Raw genomic sequence first — 23,693 nt, 5'->3', positions numbered from 1 at the left:
AGGACAGATCCCTCCTGCAGCACCCAGCTGCATCCCTCTCTCCCCATTCTCTCTTATCAGTACCTGATCCCCCTTACTCGCCTCTCACACTGTCTCCCAGCAGCATCCCTCTCTCCCCACTCTGTCTCTCAGCAGCATCCCTCTCTCCCCACTCTATCAGCAACATCCCTCTCTCCCCACTCTGTCTCCCAGCAGCATCCCTCTCTCCCCACTCTGTCTCTTAGCAGCATCTCTCTCCCCACTCTGTCTCCTCGCTCCCCCTTACTCTCCTCGCCCTCCCATCTTTCATCTGCAGCACCCAGCTGCAGTCCACTCTCTTCCTCTTGTTGATAGTAACGGTTCCTCCTTACTCTCCTCCTCTCATTCTATCTCTCTCTCCTCCTCTCATTCTATCTCTCTCTCCTCCTCTCATTCTATCTCTGTCTCTCTCGCAGGATCCCAGCCCCTCTCCCACCTGCCTGTCTCCTGCTGTCGGTGACTAGCGTCCTCTCCTTCCCCTCTCCCCCCCCCAATCAGCTGATAGCAGCTCCATCCTATCTCTGTCTCTCCTCCTCCATCAGTTCCTCCTCCCTCTCCCCTGCAGTCAGCTGACTTCAGCTCTCCCTCTCCTCTCTTCACTCTCGCCTAGATCGGATTTAGCTGTTGGACCGGGTCAGGATGGCGCCCAGCGGACTAAAGGCAGTGGTTGGAGAAAGTAAGATAAAGGGGGTTTGTGTATGGGGTGTATGACAGGGGTTCTGGTGGGGTGGCAGGTGTCTAGTTACCCCCTTTAGGTGCTTGTCTGTGTCACTCCAGACCCCTCCCTGTGTCCTGCGGATGTGGATCTGCATCATGCACCATCTCCATCTCTGCATCCTCCCATTCTCTCCATCTCTGCATCCTCCCATTCTCTCCATCTCTGCATCCTCCCATTCTCTCCATCACGCTATCTCTGTACCATTTAACTCTCTATTTTAGCCTGATATCCAATAACTGCATGCTCCTTATGGACTCAAAATCCCCATCTACATCCCAGGTACCCAGAGAAAAGGCCAGATCTCCCTGACAGTATATACTGCAACATCCATCATCCCTCCCTCCTCCCATCACCCCATACAGCTCTCCCCAGTTCAGCCATATTCCTCCCTGTAAGCCTAAGATCAGCAGCACTACATATGATCAGACCTGATCTCTAATACTATAGCTGTCAACATCCACCATACATGCAAATCCCTCCCTCCTCTCATCTATCAGCCTGATTCTGCCCCTCCTAAAAAAAAAATATTCCTAATGCCCCTTTAATTAACACCATTTCTTTTTAAGCCACCGATTTGGGTCCATTGTCCACATTTGCCTTTGGACGGGTCATGGTTTGCTTTATTTGTGACATCTTGTGCAGTATATTTAATTTATGGCTTCTAGTCATCCTAATCAATAAGTAAAATCCCAAAGGGCATCCTGGTGTTGGGGGGGGCACTTGTAATATAATATATATATTGTATACATGTGTGTGCATTCAATATATATATATATATATATATATATATGTGTGTGTATATATATATATATATATATATACACACATATATATATATATATATATATATATATATATATATATATATATATATATATATATATATATATATATATATATATATATATATATATATATATATATATATATATATATAATTTATATTATCCTACATTGAAGCCGCTCATATTCTTATTGATTATTATGTTGTGCAAGATGAATTAGTAAAACATGTATATATAATGCATACTGTGAGACACTTCTTTATATGTATATATATATGTAGTGGTTGCAGGGTGCTTGTTTCTATAAAAGAAAAGAAAAAGCTCAACGTATACACCGGTGCTTGCAGGATTTGTAAGGAGTGTGTAATTATGGAACAGATGTTGCTATACATAATTTACAGACAGTAAATCAGATAGTTAAGGATGTTGTGGATTGTATATAGCATGGGTAATACTGTATATATGTTGGCATTGTATTGCATTATTTACTAGGAGGTGATAATAAAATTCTGTCCCTATTTAATTGCATCGACAGAAACTGCTGGATGATTTGCTATAATATGTGTTATAAGTGTATATATCTGATTTTGGTGATTACATTTATGCTACGGAGTAAACGCTGGCCGACGTAACACGGCTTGCTGAATTATAGCTGATGAGCAAACAGGAGTCATTCCACCCTGGGGGCACCTAAAACCAGTTGGCCTGGTGATAAAGCAACACAAAAAAAACACACTCTAGTCAACATGTTCAGACTGTACTGTCCAGCCCCTTCCAAAAAACAGTTACAGAAAGGATCCAGTTATGGAGTAAATGCTGCCAAATGTCTTTATTATGCTAGACCCTAGTGGCTGTATCTGGAATTGCAAGCAGAATTAACAAAATATTTCCAGCAGTGACCCAGAAATCCTCAAATCCAAAAAAGCTCAGAGGGAAACTGCCTTTTTGCCCCCTTGCCAATGCTCCCCTTCATCCAACTGCTCAATCATTCTTTATATACCTGTTCCAAGCTCCTAAAATAATTCAAGGTCAGGCTCCTAAGTCCTATATATGTGTCCTTCACAGCTCATAGAATTAATATTGAACATGCCTTGGTTTAACTCTTTGTAATCAATGGGAGCGCATGTGCATGGCATGAACCCGTTCTCAGCCAATGCTGGAGGTGAATGTATTATGTGCATGGACACATCTCCTGCGTGGACAATAAATGGGGAGGTGGGGAAAGGGGCATATGGGGCCCCTGATGATTTCCAAGGGGCAGTTAACAAGATATACGGTTTCTCAGGCTATTCAAGATACAGATCTGGCTGAAGCAACGCAGAATAGTGTTGGGAATGCTGGTCTACACTCCAGGAAGTCAGCAGTATCTAAGGTTGGCGTTCTTTGGTGAAATTAAGCATTAGGGTCCAATCTATAGGTCAGGGCAAGAGGGTTTGACTGAAAGCTTTAATACAAACCAATGGTCACTTGGTCAGGGCCGGTGGAAAAGGTCCAAGGCTGAGGAAACATCCTGAGGTCATCAAATAGTAAATACCAATCCATGTGTGGAAAGCAGGACTATAGAGCAGACTTCAGGGGGTGTTTTAGCAGCAATACGATTAATTATTGGTGACATTTTTTTTAAAAAGGCTGCATGGTGGTCTTACTAAGGGATGGGGATTCTATGAAATGAATTAGAGTGTTAAATGTTACTCTCACTGATATTCAAGGTCCTTCTGAGATAGTCAATAGTTTATTAGAAGAAAGTAGGATAAAGACTTAAAGTGTTTATTAAGTAGATCGGGCTTAAATAACGCATACACAGGTACCCATTGTACAGCGCTGCGGAATATGATGGCGCTATGTAATACAATAAATAATATGTACCGGTTGACGTGAAAAGAAAAGGTCTATACAATATTTTAAAATCGGTTTTAAAGCGATACTAGTAATAAAGTATGTGGTAGGAGTCCCCTTTAATTGCACATTTAAGTGCACGCTCCACACCTGCTCTGCCTAACGCTTACATCGTCCTCCTCCCCCAAGCCTCTCTAGTGACAGATTGTGGCTGTTAATCAGCTTGTCCCTGAAGGACGCAGAAAGTAATCACTTACCCCGACCCCTCCCTTCTTCCATCACGCTGCCTAAACGTGATAGGTACGCCATTTGGCTGCCCAGGTGTCGTGGACTTCATCTCTCATCACACTCATCCAACCACAGACTTAATAAGCATTAGACAAGCTGGATTCTAGGAAAGGTCTGCTTGGATAAGAATATCCTTTATAAGGCATTCGTACCAGAAGTGGTAGAGGTTAATACAGAAAGGGCATTTAAAAATGCGTGGGATAGGCATAAAACGCCTAAATCCAAGACAAGACCAAAGACAAGTGAGTCAGAACAAGTCCGTATACAGCCAAGGGACATAAGAGGCAAAAGAAGACACAATAAATAGTTTTGTCTTTGAAATCCACTGCAATTTAAAAAGACAGACTGATTCCATTCTAGATTAAATATAAATTAAATTAATATTTTTACATTTTTCTAAAAATGTTAAAATAAAATTGTTTCTCCATTTTATTAAAGGAAAAAAGTCATAAATTTGGCAATATTTTTTTATGAGGAAATACTCTACAAAACTAGCCCCCTAATCCCATTTTAAATGTCTTGGCATATTAGTTTAGCAAATTAGCATATCAGTGGCAATCCTGCACCCATTTATCTGGTCAAGGATGTACAGTATTTGCTCAATTATAAGATGACCCCCAAACTTCGGATCTTAATGTAAGAAAAAAAAGACCTGAATATAAACTGGCCCTCATACTCTCGCTCTCTCTTATACTCTCACCCGCATCCTCCCTAACAATCTTATACAATCTTATACTCTTATTCACTCTCTCTCTCTCACACTCTCTGTCAATGTCTCCCTATCTTCTCCGCTGACCGCTTCTGCCTCCTTTCCGCAGCTGCACTCTTGCCTCTTCTTGTTCTTCTGTCTTCTTTCTTCAGTCTTCTTTCTTCATCTGCTTCTCCGTGGTATCAGATATGTTACCCAAGCACTTCCACCCAAGCCTCAACGCACAAAAGGGCCGGGCCACGGCACGCACTACGGGAACAGCCTCTCCCCTGTGCCAGGGGATCAAGTGCCGCTGATCTGTGGTCTAAATAAAAGAAGACCTCGATTATAACGCAAGGTCGTTTTTTTTTAGATGCACAGAGATCCTATGGTGCTGCTTGGTTGACATCAGCAGGAAAGCAACCACTGAGGTAGTAAAAAGAGAAAACTGCTTATTTTATGGAAAATGGGGATTTCTGTCCTGGCAGCAGTTGGGGTAGATCATTTCAGAGCGGGAAACTGAAATGCTAGTTTTGCCACATTGTCAAGATCTTATATAAAAGTAATGTTGCAAAACCTTCTAAACTTGTCTATACATAGCACAGACATTTATGGCCTCTTTGACCTTGAAAGTCAAAGACGATGCATTGCAAAGAAAGGATACAATATATCTCATATCCAGGTTATCATGAGCACACGCGTGTGCGTGAGCTTTGCCTTTTTTTTTAGGAATCTTTACTGTCCCTTTAAACATTGATTTGCTTCCTCTTAAAAAAAATAAGAAATAAGAATATTATTTATTGAAAAGCAGCAGTGACAGACAAGTGATGTACAGACTACACATTACACATCGACCGCCCAACATCAAGACTGAACCTTAACGGTAGCTCCTCATCTTTGTAAATGAAGTAACCTTAACCTTAGGTAACAGAACAGTAAGGTATAAATGGTCAGAATATCATTAGATATGATGCTCCAAATTACATGCTTGCCCCCATGCTAAAAGCCAAAAGTGGGACCTCTCACCCAGAATCTCCTGCTCCTCTAAGATTAAAAGCCCTACACAGATACCAGGACATCAGAACACATGAAGAAGACCTCCTATGTATCTTGGACTTAAGCTGCCAATGAAATGCATGTTTTTATGGATCATAGGGTACCCCTGTTTCCGTGTTCTAGCATTACACGGCTTAGTACCCAGGCAAATCTGCTGAAATGGTTTATGACATGGTTTAAAGAGACTCCTGAACTGGTTGATTTAAGAAGGTTCCGCCTTGAGACTGCATTTGGAAAACTGGTGTCCAAATCCATGTCGGTACCAACTCATCGATGCCTTAAAGCCATTTTCTTTATACAATATATTAATAGAACTTTTGTTAGGTTTCTCTGTCCCATAGTAAGTTCCCAGGGCAAGTCAAGTTCCCAATCAAATGTGTATTTAAATCAAACTGACAATTTATTCTAAAAAAATCAGGAAAAAAGAGTGAAAAGCATATATTTATAGCTTAATTTCTGAGTCGTTCTAGTACTATGGGTAGAAGCACACTTTCTCAGCTGCGTCATGACTGACTGCGTCACTAGGAGAAGGTTTCGGGTAGCCATGATGTACCACGAAGTCAGAAGGATTGCAGACCTGGCTGCTTTCATGTCACGTGGATGGATTTAGCCCAGATTATCCGCAAATATAATTGAGGCTTGTTTATAATGGTAATTAGAGTGATTTCGTTAATTGACGAACTACTTTGTACGTGGTATTTAAATTCAATTTATTGTAGGTTTAAGATAAGAGTAAAATTTGGCGTGTCGTATTATAGTTATATAGTTAAATACACGTTTGTGGGCCACAGAGACACAGCTGATGCCTCTAACACTGTCAGAAAAATGAAATTATGGTTGACTTGGTCTTTTCTGCTGGAAAAGAAGTAGATGTTTACCATTCCTTTAAAAAACCAAAAGAAGATGATCCTAGCTATAGAAAATCAATTGTATAATTGTAGAACACGATAGAAGAAACCTAGAAGATATCAGCGTCAGGCCCGACAATGGAGCCGAGTGGGGCAACCGCTTTTTTTTTTTTTTTTAAAGCGAAAGAGAGAGAAAGGGGCGCCGAGTGGTATTCGCTTACCAAGCTGTCAGTACCCGCTCGGCGCCCCTCTCTCCTCTGCGGCGAGTCTCCCTGTTTGGTCTCGGTGCCGGCTTGTAATGCTGAGTGCCGGAAGATTACCTCATTTCCGGCGCTCAGCATTACAAGCCGGCACCGAGACAGAACAGGGAGACTCGCCGCAGGACTGCTGAAAGGTAAGTACAGGGGGAGGGGGGGTGGCAGGGATGGAGGGAGAGGAAGGGTAGATAAGGAGGGGGAGGGGGCGGCATTTTAAAATTCGCCCCAGGCGGCATTTTGCCTTGGGCTGGCCCTGAGCGTCAAACCACAGCTGTGTATTAAATTACAGGGTAGGAAATTGTTGGGTACAGAAGCCTGTGTAGGAGGTTACAGTAGTCAAGATGAGCAAGGGCTAGGACATGTGTAAGGATATTAGCAGTGGTGATGGAAAAGAACATATTAAGTCATAGCAAGGAACATGTGCTGGGTTGGAAGTGTGGCTTCACTGCGGGATGCGTGAAGAATAAAGCTCCAGAACATGAGTGTCCCTGTGATGTTAGATAACACGCATATAATAGCGGTAGTCGGGGCCCAAATCAAGACAGTTTTGCTAAGTCCTGGACTGTTGTTATCTGTTATGTGATAATTAGGGAGAAGAGATATTTGTGATGCCTTAGATTTTTTCCTGGAACACTTGTCATGTAAAACAAGAAGGCAGAGTTAGATGTTACCATGGAAACTGAGAAAAAGCTTCTTAAATATTTCAGTGTTGTTTTTATGTGACCAAAACTTTAAAGAAAATAATACAATGGCAGATCCGCTAAGGATTATTTGCTGTTTTGCTGAAGTGGGACATCACATCTTTTTCCCTTTTGGACTGGTTTCTCTCTACCAAATACTATTTGTTTAACTTTCATTGATATCCACCTGGACTTCTCTGTTTCCAAACCTCGTTTTATCTATAATGGGGGAAGTCTTTTTATATATTATGTAAACTGGCGGCTTTGTCCTAACAGTAGCCTTGCCTACCGCGCACCTGTCATGTCTACACAATAGGACTGTGCTTTGAATGAAATAAAGTATATATATATATATATATATATATATATATATATATATATATATATATATACTGTATATGATATAAATATTTATACAGTAATGTATTTACCATTAATGTTGCCCTAGATCTGACTCAGTCCGCATCTTCACTGCATTAAAATGCGCTATGCAGCTTTAAGACATGGAGTATCGAGCTATGACATCATATCCCGGCACTCTGTGTCTTAAAGGGACGCAGCTGATTTTCTCCAAACTAAGGCTGTAGATCTGAACTACTACAAGAAATCTGTCTTTACCTGTGTAATAATGCAATATAAGGATGCGTTATTTTACAGTTTCCTTGGTTTATGAGTCTTGTATTTTTGTTCCTTCAGTTTTTTGCTGTATACAGGAACATCGTGGAATTACATTTTTTTACTGATATATAGAATATGGCACTTACTGATTGTTTTGTCCGTTTGTCTTGCAGAGATCATGCATGATGTTATCCGTAAGGTGAAGAAGAAAGGAGAGTGGAAGGTAAGGCTGTATCTGACCCATGAAAAGCACTGTGGAAACCATTGTGATTGTATGTTTTCCAACCAAGGATGATGTCATGTGTCATTGGCTATGATGTGTCCCTGCAGGTCCTGGTGGTGGATCAGCTCAGTATGCGCATGTTGTCATCGTGCTGCAAGATGACTGATATCATGACAGAAGGGATTACAAGTATGTAACACTGAGAATGGGAGGATTTGGTTGAGGTTGGAGGGTATTTACATACATAGTATTACAAAGAGGAAATGAACTCAAGTTTTTACAGGGTCCTGTAGGTACTCCAATCGCAAGCTTTGGCTGGTCTGTAGACTGTTGGTCTACGGTCTGTAGACAGTCACATAGAAAGTGGTACCAAGCTCTCCTGGTGCTTACAGGTGCACTTGTGCCACTCGTATTTATGCTCAAATCAGCATTGATTTAGGTAATTGATAGAATCCTTATATAATGTATCTGTAGACGTAGCCAACTTTGTAGTTAGAAGATAAAATGGTACTGACTTGAACTCTTGCATAGTCTTGGGCCAAATGCCATTGCCTTAAGGTGTATGTGTTATATTGTGTGTCTGTCTGATTTGTGCCTTTGTAGTTGTTGAAGACATTAACAAACGAAGGGAACCAATCCCGAGTTTGGAGGCTGTGTACCTGATCACGCCTTCCGAGAAGGTAACTCAACATTTGAGTATGATTTCACTGCAACATAGTGTCAAGACACCCACAACATCAGTGTACCGCACTGCTGCTTACATTTATAACACCATGTAAAACGTACACATAAAATATCACTAATGCTGCTTTATAGCTTGTTGAGAACTACATTGTGACTTTTAGCATGTCGAGAAGCTGCCTCTTCATTTTCACTTTGGTTAAAAAACCTTACACATCACTCAAATGTAGTATTCTAGCTCATTATTTCAAAAATGTATTCCTGTATTTATTTATCTACTAGTGTTGTCAGACTTACTGGTCCGTAATTACCAGATTGTATTTTTTTCCAATGGTGGTAACCGATATTGTTTACAATGGAACATTTCCACATAGTTATATAGGAGACATAAGACATGCGTCCATCAAGTTCAGTCTTTCCTATATCTGTTAATTTGTTGCTGTCGATCCAAAAGAAGGCAAACCCCCCCAGTTTGGCTCTTTCCATCAGAAGCTACAGTATCAGAACATGCTGTATCTGCATAATTGACCTGACATAATACTTCATGTGGCACAACGGCACATGCATCTTTTGTTGGGTAACCCTTCACTATTTTTGTCTTGTTACTACACACTACATCTGCTGCTGATGGTACTTTTCGCTATTACTTAGCCCCCTTGTGCTGCACCCTGGCCTTCTCTGATAAACTTTGCCACTTTCTCTTTCTTGCAGTCTATTCACTCTCTCATCAGCGACTTCAAAGATCCTCCTTCATCTAAATACCGAGCAGCTCACGTCTTCTTTACTGACTGTAAGTGCCCTTACTGACACAGCTACCGCTTTTCTCCCTCTATCATTGATTATGTCCTTCCCCTTACCCTATGTTCAGAATTCTCCCTCCATCGTTCCCACTGTCTATAAGCCGTCACTATCTACCCTTCCATGTGACCACTGCGAAACCTTCATTTTAGTAACATCTTTGTTGGGTTCTTGTTCTATCAGCCTGCCCAGACTCTTTGTTTAATGAGCTGGTAAAGTCCAGAGCAGCCAAAGTTACCAAGACGTTGACCGAGATAAACATTGCGTTCCTTCCATACGAGTCACAGGTAAGAGGTCATGCTGCTAGATATCTACTAAGTAGACTTTTAGATATTGTGTATTCCTTATTATATGGAGACATATGTAAGGGGAGTTTTGTGCATGTAACAAGAAATGTACACTGTGCTTCCCCAGTTAGCTTCATGTTAGTCTTCTGGTGCCCCCTGTATGCTTTGAATCAGGGGAAACTCTTAATTATAGTGTTCCGCTAAGTTATTGGATTCATTAAGTTGCACATTGGATTCATTAAGACTTTGCCCCTGCATATACATGAAAAATGTATTCCTTTCCTTCTTTTTCTGTGGTTTAGTCCTGAAAGTAGTGCAGTAGTTAGGCTTTGTATATCATCTTCTCACTTTCATGTTGACCTGGATTTTCTTAGAACCATCAAAGAAAAAAATAAACGGAATCTACATCTTTCATGCCACTTTTTGGCCACCGATCCCAGCTTCCATAACTTAAAATAACCCCTATATTCAAAGTAAACATCTTTATAATAATTACACGTATTAAGCACCAGCTATAGGAAGCTTTGTTTAGTTAATTTAGTTATGCTAGAAGCTGTGAAGGCGACAGCTCCCCTTTGCATAACCTCTTACTGTCTTCTTCGCTGGTCCTCTTGTTTTTCTAAATCCCTTTGCAGACCAGAACAGCCTTCTTCTGACTTTAATACTGTGGATGATTTGTGTTATCAGCAAACACTGACGTGGTTCTCCCCATATGACGCAGGAGCCATAAGAGTGACCCTTGAAAAAAATAGATTTATCTTTAATAATAATAACCCTGCAAAACACACAGATATATATATATATTTTAAATACACATAGTGTCTCGTGATCGACCTCATTTTTCCTCCCTGTTATTTCTACCTTGTTGTTAAGTAGCGGCTTTTGGTTCAGGCAGCCGCTGTAAAGGTGGCTGCATGATATAATAGAGAAAGCTGGCCGTGCCAAAGGCTGCCATTGATCTCAAGATGAGAGATTAACATTTAACCTACAGATCTCAAAAACATTTAAACTAACGACATCAATGTATGTATATTGACAATAAGTCCAAAAGTTTATGAGAAGAAATTAGTTAAATAATAAAAACATTAATACACATTATTTACATAAACAATGCTTTCCCTGTGTATACAGTCTATAAAGGCAACCTACCTTTCACACGCGGGTTTCATGGATCTGTGTATCTACACGTGTACTTACTATATGCTATTGTATCTATTTAGGTGTTTTCCCTGGATTACCCCGACTCGTTCCACAGCTTTTATAGTCCTCACAAGGCTCAGATGAAGAACCCAATTCTAGAGCGTCTTGCTGAGCAGATTGCCACTCTGTGTGCCACACTGAAAGAGTATCCAGCTGTGCGCTACCGCGGGTGAGTGCAGGCCTTGAACGTACAACCTGGGCAAAAGAATGAATAAAGAATGTGAATGAGCAGAAGCAGTGAGCGTTAGTAAAGAGGGTTAGATACAGTACTGTACAGAGTGAGGACAGGTGTGATGAGTGTGAACAGTGAAGAGGTTAGCTTTGGAAGAGTGTAGTACATAGGGAACAAGTTGTCAGTCTGTTGGCTTGACATGGAGATACATGACCCATTTTCAGATGGAGGGGTGAACGTAATAGGACCTGGCTCTGCCATGGAGTGGTTTTATTAATAATGCACTTAGCCTTATCCATTTTACATAGTTAATGGCGTACAGTAATTGTCATGTGTGTCGCTCCGCAGGGATTACAAGGATAACGCAATGCTTTCGCAGCTCATCCAAGATAAACTGGATGCTTACAAAGCCGACGATCCAACCATGGGAGAAGTGAGTAACTTTGGTTGACGTTGGGTGCTGTTGGAACGCTGTGTGGCACAATGAACAGGCTTTTCTATCGCATAGTGTTTACGCAACACAAGTCACACAAAACACATTAGACTATTCATTGTGATAATTAAAATGTTGGGTTATTTTTTCCGCAGGGCCCAGACAAGGCTCGCTCACAGCTCATCATCCTAGATCGTGGTTTTGATCCAGTCTCCCCCATTCTGCATGAGTTAACTTTTCAGGCCATGAGTTACGACCTCCTGCCTGTTGAGAATGATGTGTATAAGTAAGTCGGGAATTAACCCGTTGTATGGCATTTCAATTGTCGATGTCTTGTGTAACCAATTTGTTGGCCCGTGAGTGATGCCACCTTTGCAAATAAGATCTAAGACCTTACCGGGTCAGTTGCTGGATGAGATGAACCTGTCTGTTGTTTTTTTTTTGAGCTGTATTATACAGTTTGTGGTCTTTTAACGATATGTACATGGTGTGGTCCTTATACAACAGTCTCATCATAGGTACGAGACCAGTGGAATAGGTGAGCAGCGAGTGAAAGAGGTCCTTCTGGATGAAGATGATGATCTCTGGGTTACCTTGCGTCACAAGCACATTGCAGAAGTGTCACAGTATGTATTCCTGCTGCAATCACTGAGCAGACCACACCAGGGCAGCTACAATTACCCCTTACTATTCTGTTTTTGTAAGTTATCAGGTGGATCCTTATCCATTTCTTTCTCTGTCTCACTTAAGGGAAGTTACTCGCTCTCTGAAGGACTTCTCCTGCAGCAAAAGGATGACCACAGGTGACAAGGTGATTCCTCGTAGGGTTACAGAGTGGCTTCAGTATACGTATAACACGAGGAAGCAGCACTGACTTTTTATTTCTCATTTAGACTACTATGAGGGATCTTTCCCAGATGCTGAAGAAAATGCCACAATATCAGAAGGAACTGAGCAAGGTGAGAAGCAATCGCAGTAATAAATATTTCAACTGATTGCGCTACTCATTATCTGTTGTACCTTTTGTCAAAATATTAATAAAACATCAATAACTGCAACAGTCAACTTATTCTCACACATTTTGCAGAAGCCCCTTGAGCTCTGCCAGTCACTATATAAAGAAACCTATGCCTGAAATAAGCCAATTTACACTGAAAACCCCCTGTTCAGTGCCTGTTACTGTACCTAGAACCCTTCTGTACAGTGTCAGTTAATGTATCTAGAACCCCCCCTGTGCAGTTCCAGTTAATGTACCTAGAAAACCTCTGTGAAGTGCCATTCAGTGTATGCAGAAACCCCCAGCACAGTGCCAGTCAGTGTACCTAGAACCCTTCCGTACAGTGCCAGTTAATGTATCTAGAACCTCCTGTGTAGTTCCAGTTAATGTACCTAGAACCCCCTGTGTAGTTCCAGTTAATGAACCTAGAACCCCCTGTGTAGTTCCAATCATGGTACCCAGAACCCCCTGAGCTGATATTTATTGGTGTAATACATGTCTCTGCAGTACTCCACTCACCTACACTTGGCCGAGGACTGCATGAAGCATTACCAGGGAACAGTGGATAAACTCTGCCGCGTGGAACAGGTAAGGAAGGACAATGGGGGAAACTTATGCAACCAGCAGGTTAACACAATTTATAAACTTTTTTTCTGTTTTAATTATTATATCTTTAATTCGCTAAACCGAAGTTGAATGGAGAGTTTGCAGGGAAGTTGTGGTTTCAACTCCCTTGCTTCAATGTTTATGATGAGGGTCGAACATTGAAAGGTTTCTTCAGCTGAACCAACCCCCGGATAATGCATAATTAGATTATGTGTTAGAAGACTTTAAAGAAATATCAATGAGTTAACTATGCATTATACATGGTCAGCCAAGTTATTCCTGCAGCAGAAGCTCACTCTGGACCTTCAAAATGTAAAATGAAGTCTATCTTTGTCTATCTTTCAGTGCTAGGATGAGAGAGACAAGCTTCATAAGCATCACTATCTTACGTGACAATTGTCTTGTAGAATTGAAGAAATAATCTTGGTGTCGCTTAAAGTAATAAGGAAGTATATGACATGCGTTTTCTGTGACTTTTCCTTAGGATTTGGCAATGGGCACAGATGCAGAAGGGGAAAAGATTAAAGACCCAATGAGGGCAATTGTTCCAATCCTTCTGGATGGGAATGTCAGCACCTATGATAAGATCCGCATCATTCTTCTGTATATCTTCCTTAAGAATGGTAAGACGGGCAAAGTGACACTCATAGTGAGAGCGGAGGGTCTCGCTGAGCGTGAAGGTGTAAAGGATGGAGTTTGAATTACCTGTGCCCTTTTAGGGATCACCGAGGAGAATCTCAACAAGCTGATCCAGCATGCACAGATCCCACCAGAAGACAGCGAAATTATCACCAACATGGGTCATTTGGGTGTCCCTATCATCACTGATGTATGTATTATATGTCCTGGTGCAACCAAATAACTTTTTATTCAATTTGTTTCTGCATTAACTTCCCTATCCCTGCTAACTTGGAGCTGAATTTCATGTGTTTTATGTTTAGTCCACACTCCGTCGCAGGAACAAACCAGATCGCAAGGAAAGAATTAGTGAGCAGACGTATCAGCTGTCCCGATGGACCCCAGTCGTCAAAGACATAATGGAGGTAAGATGGTCAAGAGGTAAAGCGGAGCCATTCCAGACTTTGGATATCCATTTGGTCTGTTGGTCAAATCAGTCTTCCCTTATATTATTTAACATCTCCTTTTTGTGTTATATTTCCTTCTCTTTGTTTTTATCTCACCTCTTTTCACCCCTCTTTGTGTCTTCATTGAGATGTCTCATTCCCTTTGTGCTCTCTTTCCTTTCCTTTATTCTCTTACATCCCATTTTTATAGCCTTCATCGTATGCCATACACTACCTCAGTTACCCTGTGTACCTCTTATTAAAGGAAGGGTTTTATCATTGAACCAATGTTTTGTTCATAAACTCATACTTAAGTATAAGGGTTTTAGTGTGTCTATTATCAATTTCTTGCATTTAATTTAGTCTAAATTATATTCGTGCCCCTTGAGACTGTAAGAACTATCAACATGACAAGTAATTTAACGACCTGTATAGTCTGTAATTCACTCTTTACAGATGTAACTTGTGCGAGTTTCTGAATCACATGAAATAACGTTCAATATTACTTATCTTCTGATTTCAGGACACTATTGATGACAAGTTGGATACAAAACATTACCCTTACATCTCCACCCGTTCCTCTGCTTCATTCAGCACAACAGCTGTAAGGTTGGTATCCAAATTCAATCTGGAACCAAATGATCAAATCTAGCTCATAGTCCAGTTGTCTCAGTCGTAACATTTTAAGGAACTACTCCTGTTCTAAAATTAGCTAAGGACCATAGAAGAGGGTGTATTATTCATAGAAACAAAATAATCACAAGAGGTATACTGCAATCTACCTCGCTACAGCTTAGGGTTCCTACTAAAGAATGGGCACGTCTCTGAGCCTCATATATTTTGGGCTCAAGCATTGGAGATCCTAATTTTATACGTAGCCTAGATCTCGGTGAAACGCGAATCCATGAATACACATGGTTTTTAATGTCCTCTTGTTTTCACAGCGCCCGCTATGGACACTGGCACAAGAACAAGGCCCCCGGGGAATATCGCGCTGGTCCACGTCTGATCATTTTTATTCTGGGAGGAGTGGGCTTTAGCGAGATGCGCTGTGCATACGAGGTGTCTCAGGCTAGCGGCAAATGGGAGGTCCTAATAGGTAAGTGATAACCAGCCAAGCACCCCCAAACCCTTCAGGATGCTCATCAAGGATCTGTTGTTTGAAAAAAGGACAACGCCTCTTGTATGTCACTAGGTTTGTGTGTCTGTCATGATATGTGTACGTGTCCCTTGTGTGTAACTGTGTTACTGCGTATAATTGTGCTTCTGTTTGTATGTGCATATCCGTAAGCATATGTTAGATTTTGTGTGTATACTTTGTGCGTCCTTTACTGCCTGTATTTGTATGAACATCAGACTGTTACGTGAGTCTGTGTACGTTTTGTGTGTGGTACACCTTAAAGCGAAATTGTCTAACGCCAATGTTTGAGGTTCCTAAGCACAATGGGTTTTCAAGAGAAATCTAGAACTGAATCCTTGCTTTAAGCAGCCCATGTCTATATCTGTAAGTGTGTGTGTTGCCTTTAGCAAGAATGGTTCACAACAGAGCTACTTATAGAACAGTATTAGGGTGAATTGGACTGGACCGGCAGGAAAAATCAGCCATGGCACTTTAAGGCCAGTGGCCTTCAGGCATGTGGCCACCTGCTGGATTCACACCGCCGTACTGTATACTTTTATCTCTGCTGCACACGCCTTTGCCTCATGTGGCTCCATGTATGAAGTAGGTGTCTGTAGCCACCTGTAGCCTGAAGGCATATATTGGCCTCTTGGGCAAATGGAGGTGAGTTTCAGGCAGTGTGGGATACTGGCCCATTTGGCATTTGCCCATTGCACCTCACAGCCAGCTTAGGTCCTGTTGTGCAAACGGAAATTTGGTCTTAATGAAAAACATGAGTCTTTCTTAGGTCATACAACTCGTATACATTAAATATAGTGTTTTGTCAGGTGATGGCTTCTCTTTAAAGGCCAGTGAAAGCCCTCATTTTGATATATAAGCAGCTCAGAAACTAATGTCTGTGAGCCTTACAGGCTCACAAAGTATTGGGTGCTTAATTCAAACCCCATTAGGTGTGATGGCAGTTGGAAGCGCGTGTGCCTGTCCACAAAAGCACTCATAAGAAGATTAATCAGCTGCTTTGAACACCCACCATTAATGGAGGAGGGAGCGACCTACGCTGTAGCCACACAACCTTATAGTCGCATTTTGTATAAGAGTTATTCCTCATTTGGGGGAAAAAAAGAAATTTCGAGCAATTAAAATTCCTATAAAAGTATGGTTTACGGTTTCAAAGGGGCAGGGTGTAGTTATGAGAATCAGAGAGATGGAGGGTATTAGTGAGTAAGGCACAGACCTTTGGAGGTAATTGTAGGTATTTAGGTGAAGAGGGATAAGCGGCTTTACAGATAAGTCTTTTGTAAGTGTGGCAGGAGGTCATGAAAGAGTTTTACGCAGTGGGCAGAGCTGAAGGGTGATTAGAGTGAAAAAGAAGGCAATATAGATAAACAGTGTTGGAGAGGTAGAGATTAAAATGTGAATTGTGTTAACATAGTGTGTTACCCCCCCCCCCCATGTCCACTTTCAGTTGAAAAATGTGTCTTAGCAGCAATTCCACATCTTGGCATCATGGAACCCCAGGTTTTTAGATAGAATGTCCAATATGGCAGAATCCTTTCGATGCCCCTCCTAGAATGTTCTACGTAGTCTTGTTTGGTCAGTTATTATGTATTTTGATCTAAAAGGCCCAGTGTGTCTTTTATTGAGCATTGTAAACGTGTTTGGGTTAGCAGAGCCATTACTGAGTCCTACTAGTGTGTTCCAGGGGAGGGTAGAAGAAAATGTTCAAGTAAACTTCAGACAAATCAGATGGGTATGATTTTAGATACTTGTGTGTTCAAGTAGCTGTACCTGCGTGAGTGTGAGTGTGTGTAGAAAGGAGCGCATATATCTGTTGGTAAGCCTGGGCCTGCGTCCATTTTAAGAATGTGGATTTGTGTAAGCGTACATGGGTGTGTGTTAGTGTAATGCCTTTCTCTGTCTGCTTCAGTATGTCTTTGCCTTGTCTTCTATCTCCAGCCCGTCACTCTTTCTTAATGAACCTCCATCCTAAGGCCTCGATTTAACAAAAGTAGAGGATTCTCTCCTCACAAACTATTGCGCAATTTCCATATTGTCTAGTATAGTTAAGACGCGTCTCTTATGTTGCTGGTGGTATTTGCTAAACCTAGGCACTCTGGTTACTACAGACTACAATTCCCATGATGCTCTGGCTGCCACAAGGGATGTACCAAAGCCTAGGCAAAGGGTCCTCATAATTAGAGATTATTATGTCACTGATTAAAAAATCCAGGCCTTGGGGGTTCGCACATTTTCCTCTCATCTGTCTGATCTATGTCTGTCTTTATTTCCGCTAACAGGCCGATTTGTGTTAGGCTCAAAATTCCACTTTTAAATTTGCCCAAAGAACAAACAAATTCTAGATCTAAATACACAATTTAATTGAAAAGTTTTTTTTTTCAAAGCATTGATTGGTAAATATTATTAACGCACACAATGGGGGAGAAAATGTAAAATCTTTTTTAGGTTAAAAGTTATTATTATTATTACTAATGTGTATGTGGAGTCAGACCACAACATCACCATCGGACTCATTCGGCTCTTTGCTGTGAGGTTTTTATGGCCCTATCTTGTATCACATGTTTTTAATGATATATATATTTTAAAATATTCTACTACAATAAAGTATGTTGAATATATGAGACATACAACTGCATTGATGATCCAATTTAATTAGAATAATTCTTACAATTAATTAAACATGGGTGTCTGAAAGTATAGTTTCCCATTCAAATGTTTTTGTATAGTGGTTGAAGAAGAAACCTTAGGAAGCAGGTTGTCCACTCATACACTGGATTATATTAGGATTCCGTTTTTAATTAAATACTTAAATGTGGGTCAAAATATTTTTGAACCTAGCAGAATCGGCTTCTTCATATTTTGCCTCCTGTGTATCTATCAATGTCTCTTTCTCTCCTCCCTGTCTTCTAATCTACTGCTTGCCTATACCAGGGCTGGACAAATGCCAGACACGTGTTACTCCTCAAATATGACATTTTGTGCTGCCTGCAATTGATGTTTTGATACATCCATTCTTGGACAAAAAAATAAATAATTATGCCATCTTCCCATCCTGGCACCAAAATGACTGATTTGTCCAGTCGTGACTTAGATGTCCCTGTTGCAGTTCCTCTTGTTTCTGTCTTCTCTCTTGTGTCCTCTTCTCTCATTTTTCTCTCTCTCATTTTTCTGTACCATTCCTTTCTTTCTTTTGTCTTTACAATTCTGCATTTTACCTCTTGTTGTAGCTGATGCCTCCCTGGTCATTACTCATGACCTAAGAGTCATTCTGTGTTGCTGGGTCTTCTGCTTCTAATGTTTCTGTATACTTATGGCGTTCTCAGCCTGTCTGTATCTGTCTCTATAGTTGTGCCTATTGTCTCACTTCCCTCCTGGCCTTCTCTACTTCTCCCCGATTCAAAGGTCCCCATGTATTGCGTTTACCTCTCTACTTAACTCTCCTTCCTTACTGTCTTTATCTTATTACTTTTACACCATTCTTATTCTACTTCCAACTCTACGTCCTCTCGCCTTGTCACCCCCCTGATCTCTCTGTTTGTGTATTGTAATTGTTGATCCTGTCTAGTTCTTTCTCCTGAACTCTTCTTGTCTGTCCTTGTCCTTTGTCAGCTCTTGCTTTCCCTTCTTGCTCCTTTGTGCGTGTTAGGCCTTTGTCAGCCCCCTCTTTTTTCTCACAGGTTCCACTCACATATTAACACCCATCAAATTTCTTGGAGACCTCAGACACCCAGACTTCAGAGACAGCAGTCGGGTGTCATTCGAGGACCCGGCTCCCATCATGGAGTGAGGTCTAACGAGCTGGGACAAAAAAGTAAAGAGAGACTTTAATACCCCAACAAATAAATACCACCCACCCTTGTGGATTTCTCTGCCCCACTCACCCTCAGCTCGGACATCACCAATTAATTTATCTTATTTTCTTTTACTATATAAAAAATGCTTGCTGGTTTATATTTTTTGTTGAAAATTTCATTCTGAAAACAATTGAAAATGTGTCCTTTCACCCCATTACAGGCCTTCACTCCATCTATTACTATTCTCTCATATACATCTTCCATTTGTCTCCAGCTGTTGTCCGACTCCCTGTCTTGGTCCTTTTGTCTTTTACTCACCCATGGTTATCCTCAGCCTTACATCTTACCTTCACCTTCCACCTTATTCACCCCCTATGTCTTCACATCGCTATCCATTCATCTCCTGCTACTCTCAAGTTGTTTCTCCACCTCTTGTCTGTCATGCCATATCTCATCTCTCTCATATACTGCTTGTATGCCTTACCTTTTCTGCTCTCCTCATTCTTTTAGCAAGATTCAATTCCCATTATGCACTAAAAAAAACCACCACACCTTCACATATAGAACAGATCTAAGATTACCTGGGTTATAAGGCTTAAAATATCAAAAACAGTAAGGAAACAGTAAAAAATTTGTCATTTGCAGTAAGAAGGAACTTTATGGTTAGAGATGGTATCACTTATACCTTACTAAATCAGATATGTATAGTTTAGAACACGTAACACTACACTACTATCTCAAGGTAACATTGGTGAAGCCAGCTTTAATGGTTTGAATTGTGACTGTGATTGAGAAATTAAGTTTATTAGTGGTGCCAATCTTACAACACCTTACCGATGCCTTCAACAAGGAAACTGGCACATGATGTATGGACAGAAGAGATGGTGTCAATGTTACCTTTTATCACTGATATTTGGAATTACTTTTGTACTCTAAAAACATGTATAGTGCAAAGGTCTATAGATGCCTTTACTGTCAGAGAAGTAGCATAGAAAGTGACAGCAGATAAGAACCATTCGGCCCATCCAGTCTACCCAGTTTCGGCCCATCCAGTCTGTATTTTTATATGATAAGAAAGGTTCTAAACAAAAACGGCTGTTCAATGTTTAGGTTTCAAGACTAGAACAATGCTCTGCAGATGTCATGGAGAACTTAGATGCAGGCTTAGTTGGTTGTCATAGGTTCTCAGAGACCAAAGACCATGTTTTGGGGAATGAGTTACTTGGGAGGTTCTGAAGACACCCAACCTACATGGTTCAATCAGAGTAGGCAACAGAGAGCTTCTGGAGAATTGTTTGCTGCTAATATGAGGCATAGACCATTCAACCAAATCATGTCCATTGTCATCTCTCGCACCTCGATTACATACTCATATCCGATGCCCACCTAGAGGACAAACATTTTCAAGCATTTTGCTCTGCAAGCGGTTCACGTGCCAGCACCACAACAATCTCTAAACGTTTTAATTTAACAAGAGGATTAAAGCCTCTGCTAACATTGTCACTGGTTGCATGAAGTCATGAATTCACCGTTCTAGGGCAGGAACGCTCGCTCTGACCCCACTTGGGCGATGAAGAGATTAACAGCACAGTCCCACATCACATAACACCAGAGTTCATAAACGAGTTCCTCTCTGCCCGCTAAAAACTGAGTGGCATCTTTTAAATTAATTATTCCCGTTAACCCGTGCTGTTAGCCTCCTCATCCCTTGGGTTCAAGCAGGGACCGGGCTGAACGCCCTCCCACAGACACCTCACGTTGTTTTTATTTTTTTGCTTGTCCACGGGATCTGTGCACGTCATAGATTCCTCTTCAGCAAGCATTGGATTGGGGAGAATGGTTTCATGCAATTGGGCCATAATTCTAACAGCAATCCTGGGGCCAAGTGCTAAATTTGGAGTAATCAATACGAACGTACCACTGGTTTCCATGGTGACTGCACCACATTTAGCATGTTGCTGTTATTTAAAATATGGCCCAATGTGTTTCTCTGGCAGGGGAGCTGGGAGGGACATCCAACAAGGACATTGCATGCGGGGGGGAATGGGAGCAGATCTTGTTCCGTTGTGTACTTTAAATTCGATAATGTTATTTAAAATGTTTAAAAAGGGAAATTATACCCAAGCAAGAAAGTGTACTTTTTTTCAATCTCGTAATATATTTTAGCAAGTTCATAACAAAAATTCTGCCGTGGGGCAGCCATCTTGCTTTCTGGCAGGCCTCACTTGAGGTAGCCATTGTGTTCACATAACCTAGTTAAAACTGAGGGATTGTTGTTTTTCGGCATTTATGGGTATCATTTCTCTTTAAATTGTTGACCCTTTCATGCTATTATATTAATAGCTTTAACTCTTTGAATGAGGCGCTCTCTTGTAATAAAACATTTAACTGCAATTCATTGCTGATATCGGAGAGCTAGAAAATTTAAGAATGTTGGTTTAATTGAGAAAAAATAATAATCGACAGTTTATTTTAATGTATGAGATGGTTTGAAAACTGTAAAATATATAATCTGCATCCCTTGTTTAAATGGCTGACAATGATGCAGCCCCTGATAACATTATTAATATTATTATTATTATTATTATTATTATTATTATTATTAAAGAAATGTTAGGATGGCAGTGGAGCTGTATTTTAGTGACCAGTAAACGTGATTTTGGTTTAGCCAAGTTTTCGTCCCGTGCTGTTGTGAGCTAGGTCTCCCATGATGCTCAATTTCCTGACTGGCTTAGCATCATGGGAGTTGTTGCATAAAGCAGCCTCAATGCACAAAGTAGTCTATTCTGTTCTGCCTCCTTTGGTGTCTGGCTGTCTCTTGCCCGTATCTCTAGGGCACAGAAGGCAATAAATGCTGATTGATGTATCTATTGCTAACCACCCGCTCTCTATCTCTCTCTCTCTTCCATTTCTTCCCGTTCCCCTTGCAGGGTCCACTCACATCCTAACCCCCCAGAAACTCTTGGACTCCCTGAAGAGGTTGAATAAAACAGATGATGAGAGCAGCAGTTAGATTTCTCCCTCGCCCCACGCGATAATGTATTTCATCTTTGATCCCCACCTTCCTACTCATCCATGAAGAGAAACCTTTTTCAGTCAATGCCCCGGCCAACGTAACCGAAGTTCCACTAAAGCCCCTGCTCCCCCACGTTCCAACCAAGGCTCATTTGTTTTGGCCTCACAAAAGAGGCCTTTTAATGTTAAGGCATGGATGTACTTTTGGCCATTTTGTACTCCCCTGACGTTTAAATCCTGCGTTGTGGACACTGTATTTATGTCTGTTTCTCTTCCTGGACTGTGTTATAATTCCGGGTACTCCGGGTCTCGTAGTTTCGGTTACGCGTTCCATGCAATGCCTTCTGGGCAGTGTAGCCGGGATATACCTTTAAAGCACCTTCCATGCACTGGATTTATGTGTTGTACTTTGCATTTCTTGCTTGCTAATTATATTTTGTATCTGTCCATCTCACCGCATTTGCACAGTGAATTCCGGATGGACATCGCTTCAAAAAAAGCTTTCTGTATGTATAATCCCCAGGAGGTCTGTTTCCCCAACGCATTTCACTACTTATTCTAGTAACCTTCTAATACAAGTATAGACTCTCCACTATATCAAAAAAGACAACAGAAATTGGGTAAAGCTTACTGTGTACTATGATTTAATTTGTAATTCACAAAAGGCACAGAAAAAGTGGGGACTTTCGATTAAATCACATGCGTAAACTTTTAAACAAAAACAATATTATTATTACAAACTAACGAACACTAGAATGCAACGTATGCATTATATTTTCAGTACAAGGTTACTTCTTTTAACTGTTCTGAATTACAATTCTGTCTATAGCTATTTCCTATCCAAATGTTAAGTCTTGCTCCGTTTTCAGAAGTGCGTGTATTTGTCCCAGTGGCCATCCTTTTTTACTTATAATTCCCTATTTGAAATGAAAGCTTGCATCCCTGTTGTGTGTAGCATCCTAGATGTCCCAAATTGGCTCTGTCTTAAATATCTTCCACAAAAAAAAAAACAAAAAAACCATAATTAAAAAAAATATTTGTTTGTAGGTCGGAGGAGTGAGGCTAAGTTTACACTATTATTCTGTCACAAGCTATTTGTACGATGTAAATAACAATACATTTAAAATAGTCTATTCTAACCGCTATTAATCCTTATGTATTTAAATGGTGTAGAAATGCCCAAAATTGGTGAATTTACATTTTGTGGGGGGCCTTTTTTGCAATTTCGTAAAACCAAAAAAAATATAATACAAGACCCCAGAGTAGCAACCTCCCGAAGGAAAATGTTTGTTTTTTTTTTTTTTTATTAATAGAAGTTTAAGTATTTAGGAGTAAAACTCCTAAATCAGTGTCATAACTACTTAACAATATTTTTTTTCGGGCCTTGCGCTGATGGAGTCCTTAAAGGCTCCAAGAGAATTTTAGACATTTTCCAGAAGTGACAGAGTTTATTTGAAGAATACTGTAGTCTTATTTGCCGTTAAAGCGAGAAG

General features: G+C 40.7%; 1 protein-coding gene across 4 annotated transcripts; it reads left to right on the top strand.

Moving 5' to 3' along the window:
• Positions 1–657: 657 nt before the first annotated feature.
• LOC149284908 (syntaxin-binding protein 1-like) lies at positions 658–22,198 on the top strand. Of its 4 annotated transcripts, none has more exons than XM_089495973.1 (19): positions 658–694; positions 7,966–8,015; positions 8,123–8,204; positions 8,619–8,695; positions 9,408–9,486; positions 9,687–9,781; positions 11,002–11,150; positions 11,502–11,586; positions 11,742–11,872; positions 12,105–12,212; positions 12,337–12,397; positions 12,480–12,545; positions 13,091–13,171; positions 13,674–13,812; positions 13,909–14,018; positions 14,131–14,232; positions 14,777–14,862; positions 15,198–15,352; positions 22,116–22,198. In XM_089495973.1, exons 1-19 carry the CDS (start codon positions 658–660, stop codon positions 22,196–22,198), a joined length of 1,776 nt encoding a protein of 591 aa, XP_089352099.1. The 4 variants fall into 4 exon arrangements, with proteins under 4 accessions (XP_089352099.1, XP_089352098.1, XP_089352097.1 ...); XM_089495972.1 differs by having other exon boundaries at positions 9,678–9,781; XM_089495971.1 differs by lacking the exon at positions 22,116–22,198 and adding an exon at positions 19,069–19,178 and having other exon boundaries at positions 9,678–9,781.
• The last annotated feature ends 1,495 nt before the right edge of the window (positions 22,199–23,693 follow it).

The sequence above is a fragment of the Sceloporus occidentalis genome, unplaced genomic scaffold (assembly GCF_023333645.1).
Source record: "Sceloporus occidentalis isolate IW3139 unplaced genomic scaffold, rSceOcc1.0.p SCAF_87, whole genome shotgun sequence".
NCBI classification, from domain to species: domain Eukaryota; kingdom Metazoa; phylum Chordata; class Lepidosauria; order Squamata; family Phrynosomatidae; genus Sceloporus; species Sceloporus occidentalis.
The sequence above is the reverse complement of the archived record's forward strand: the minus strand, read 5'-3'. Positions and strand labels throughout refer to the sequence as shown.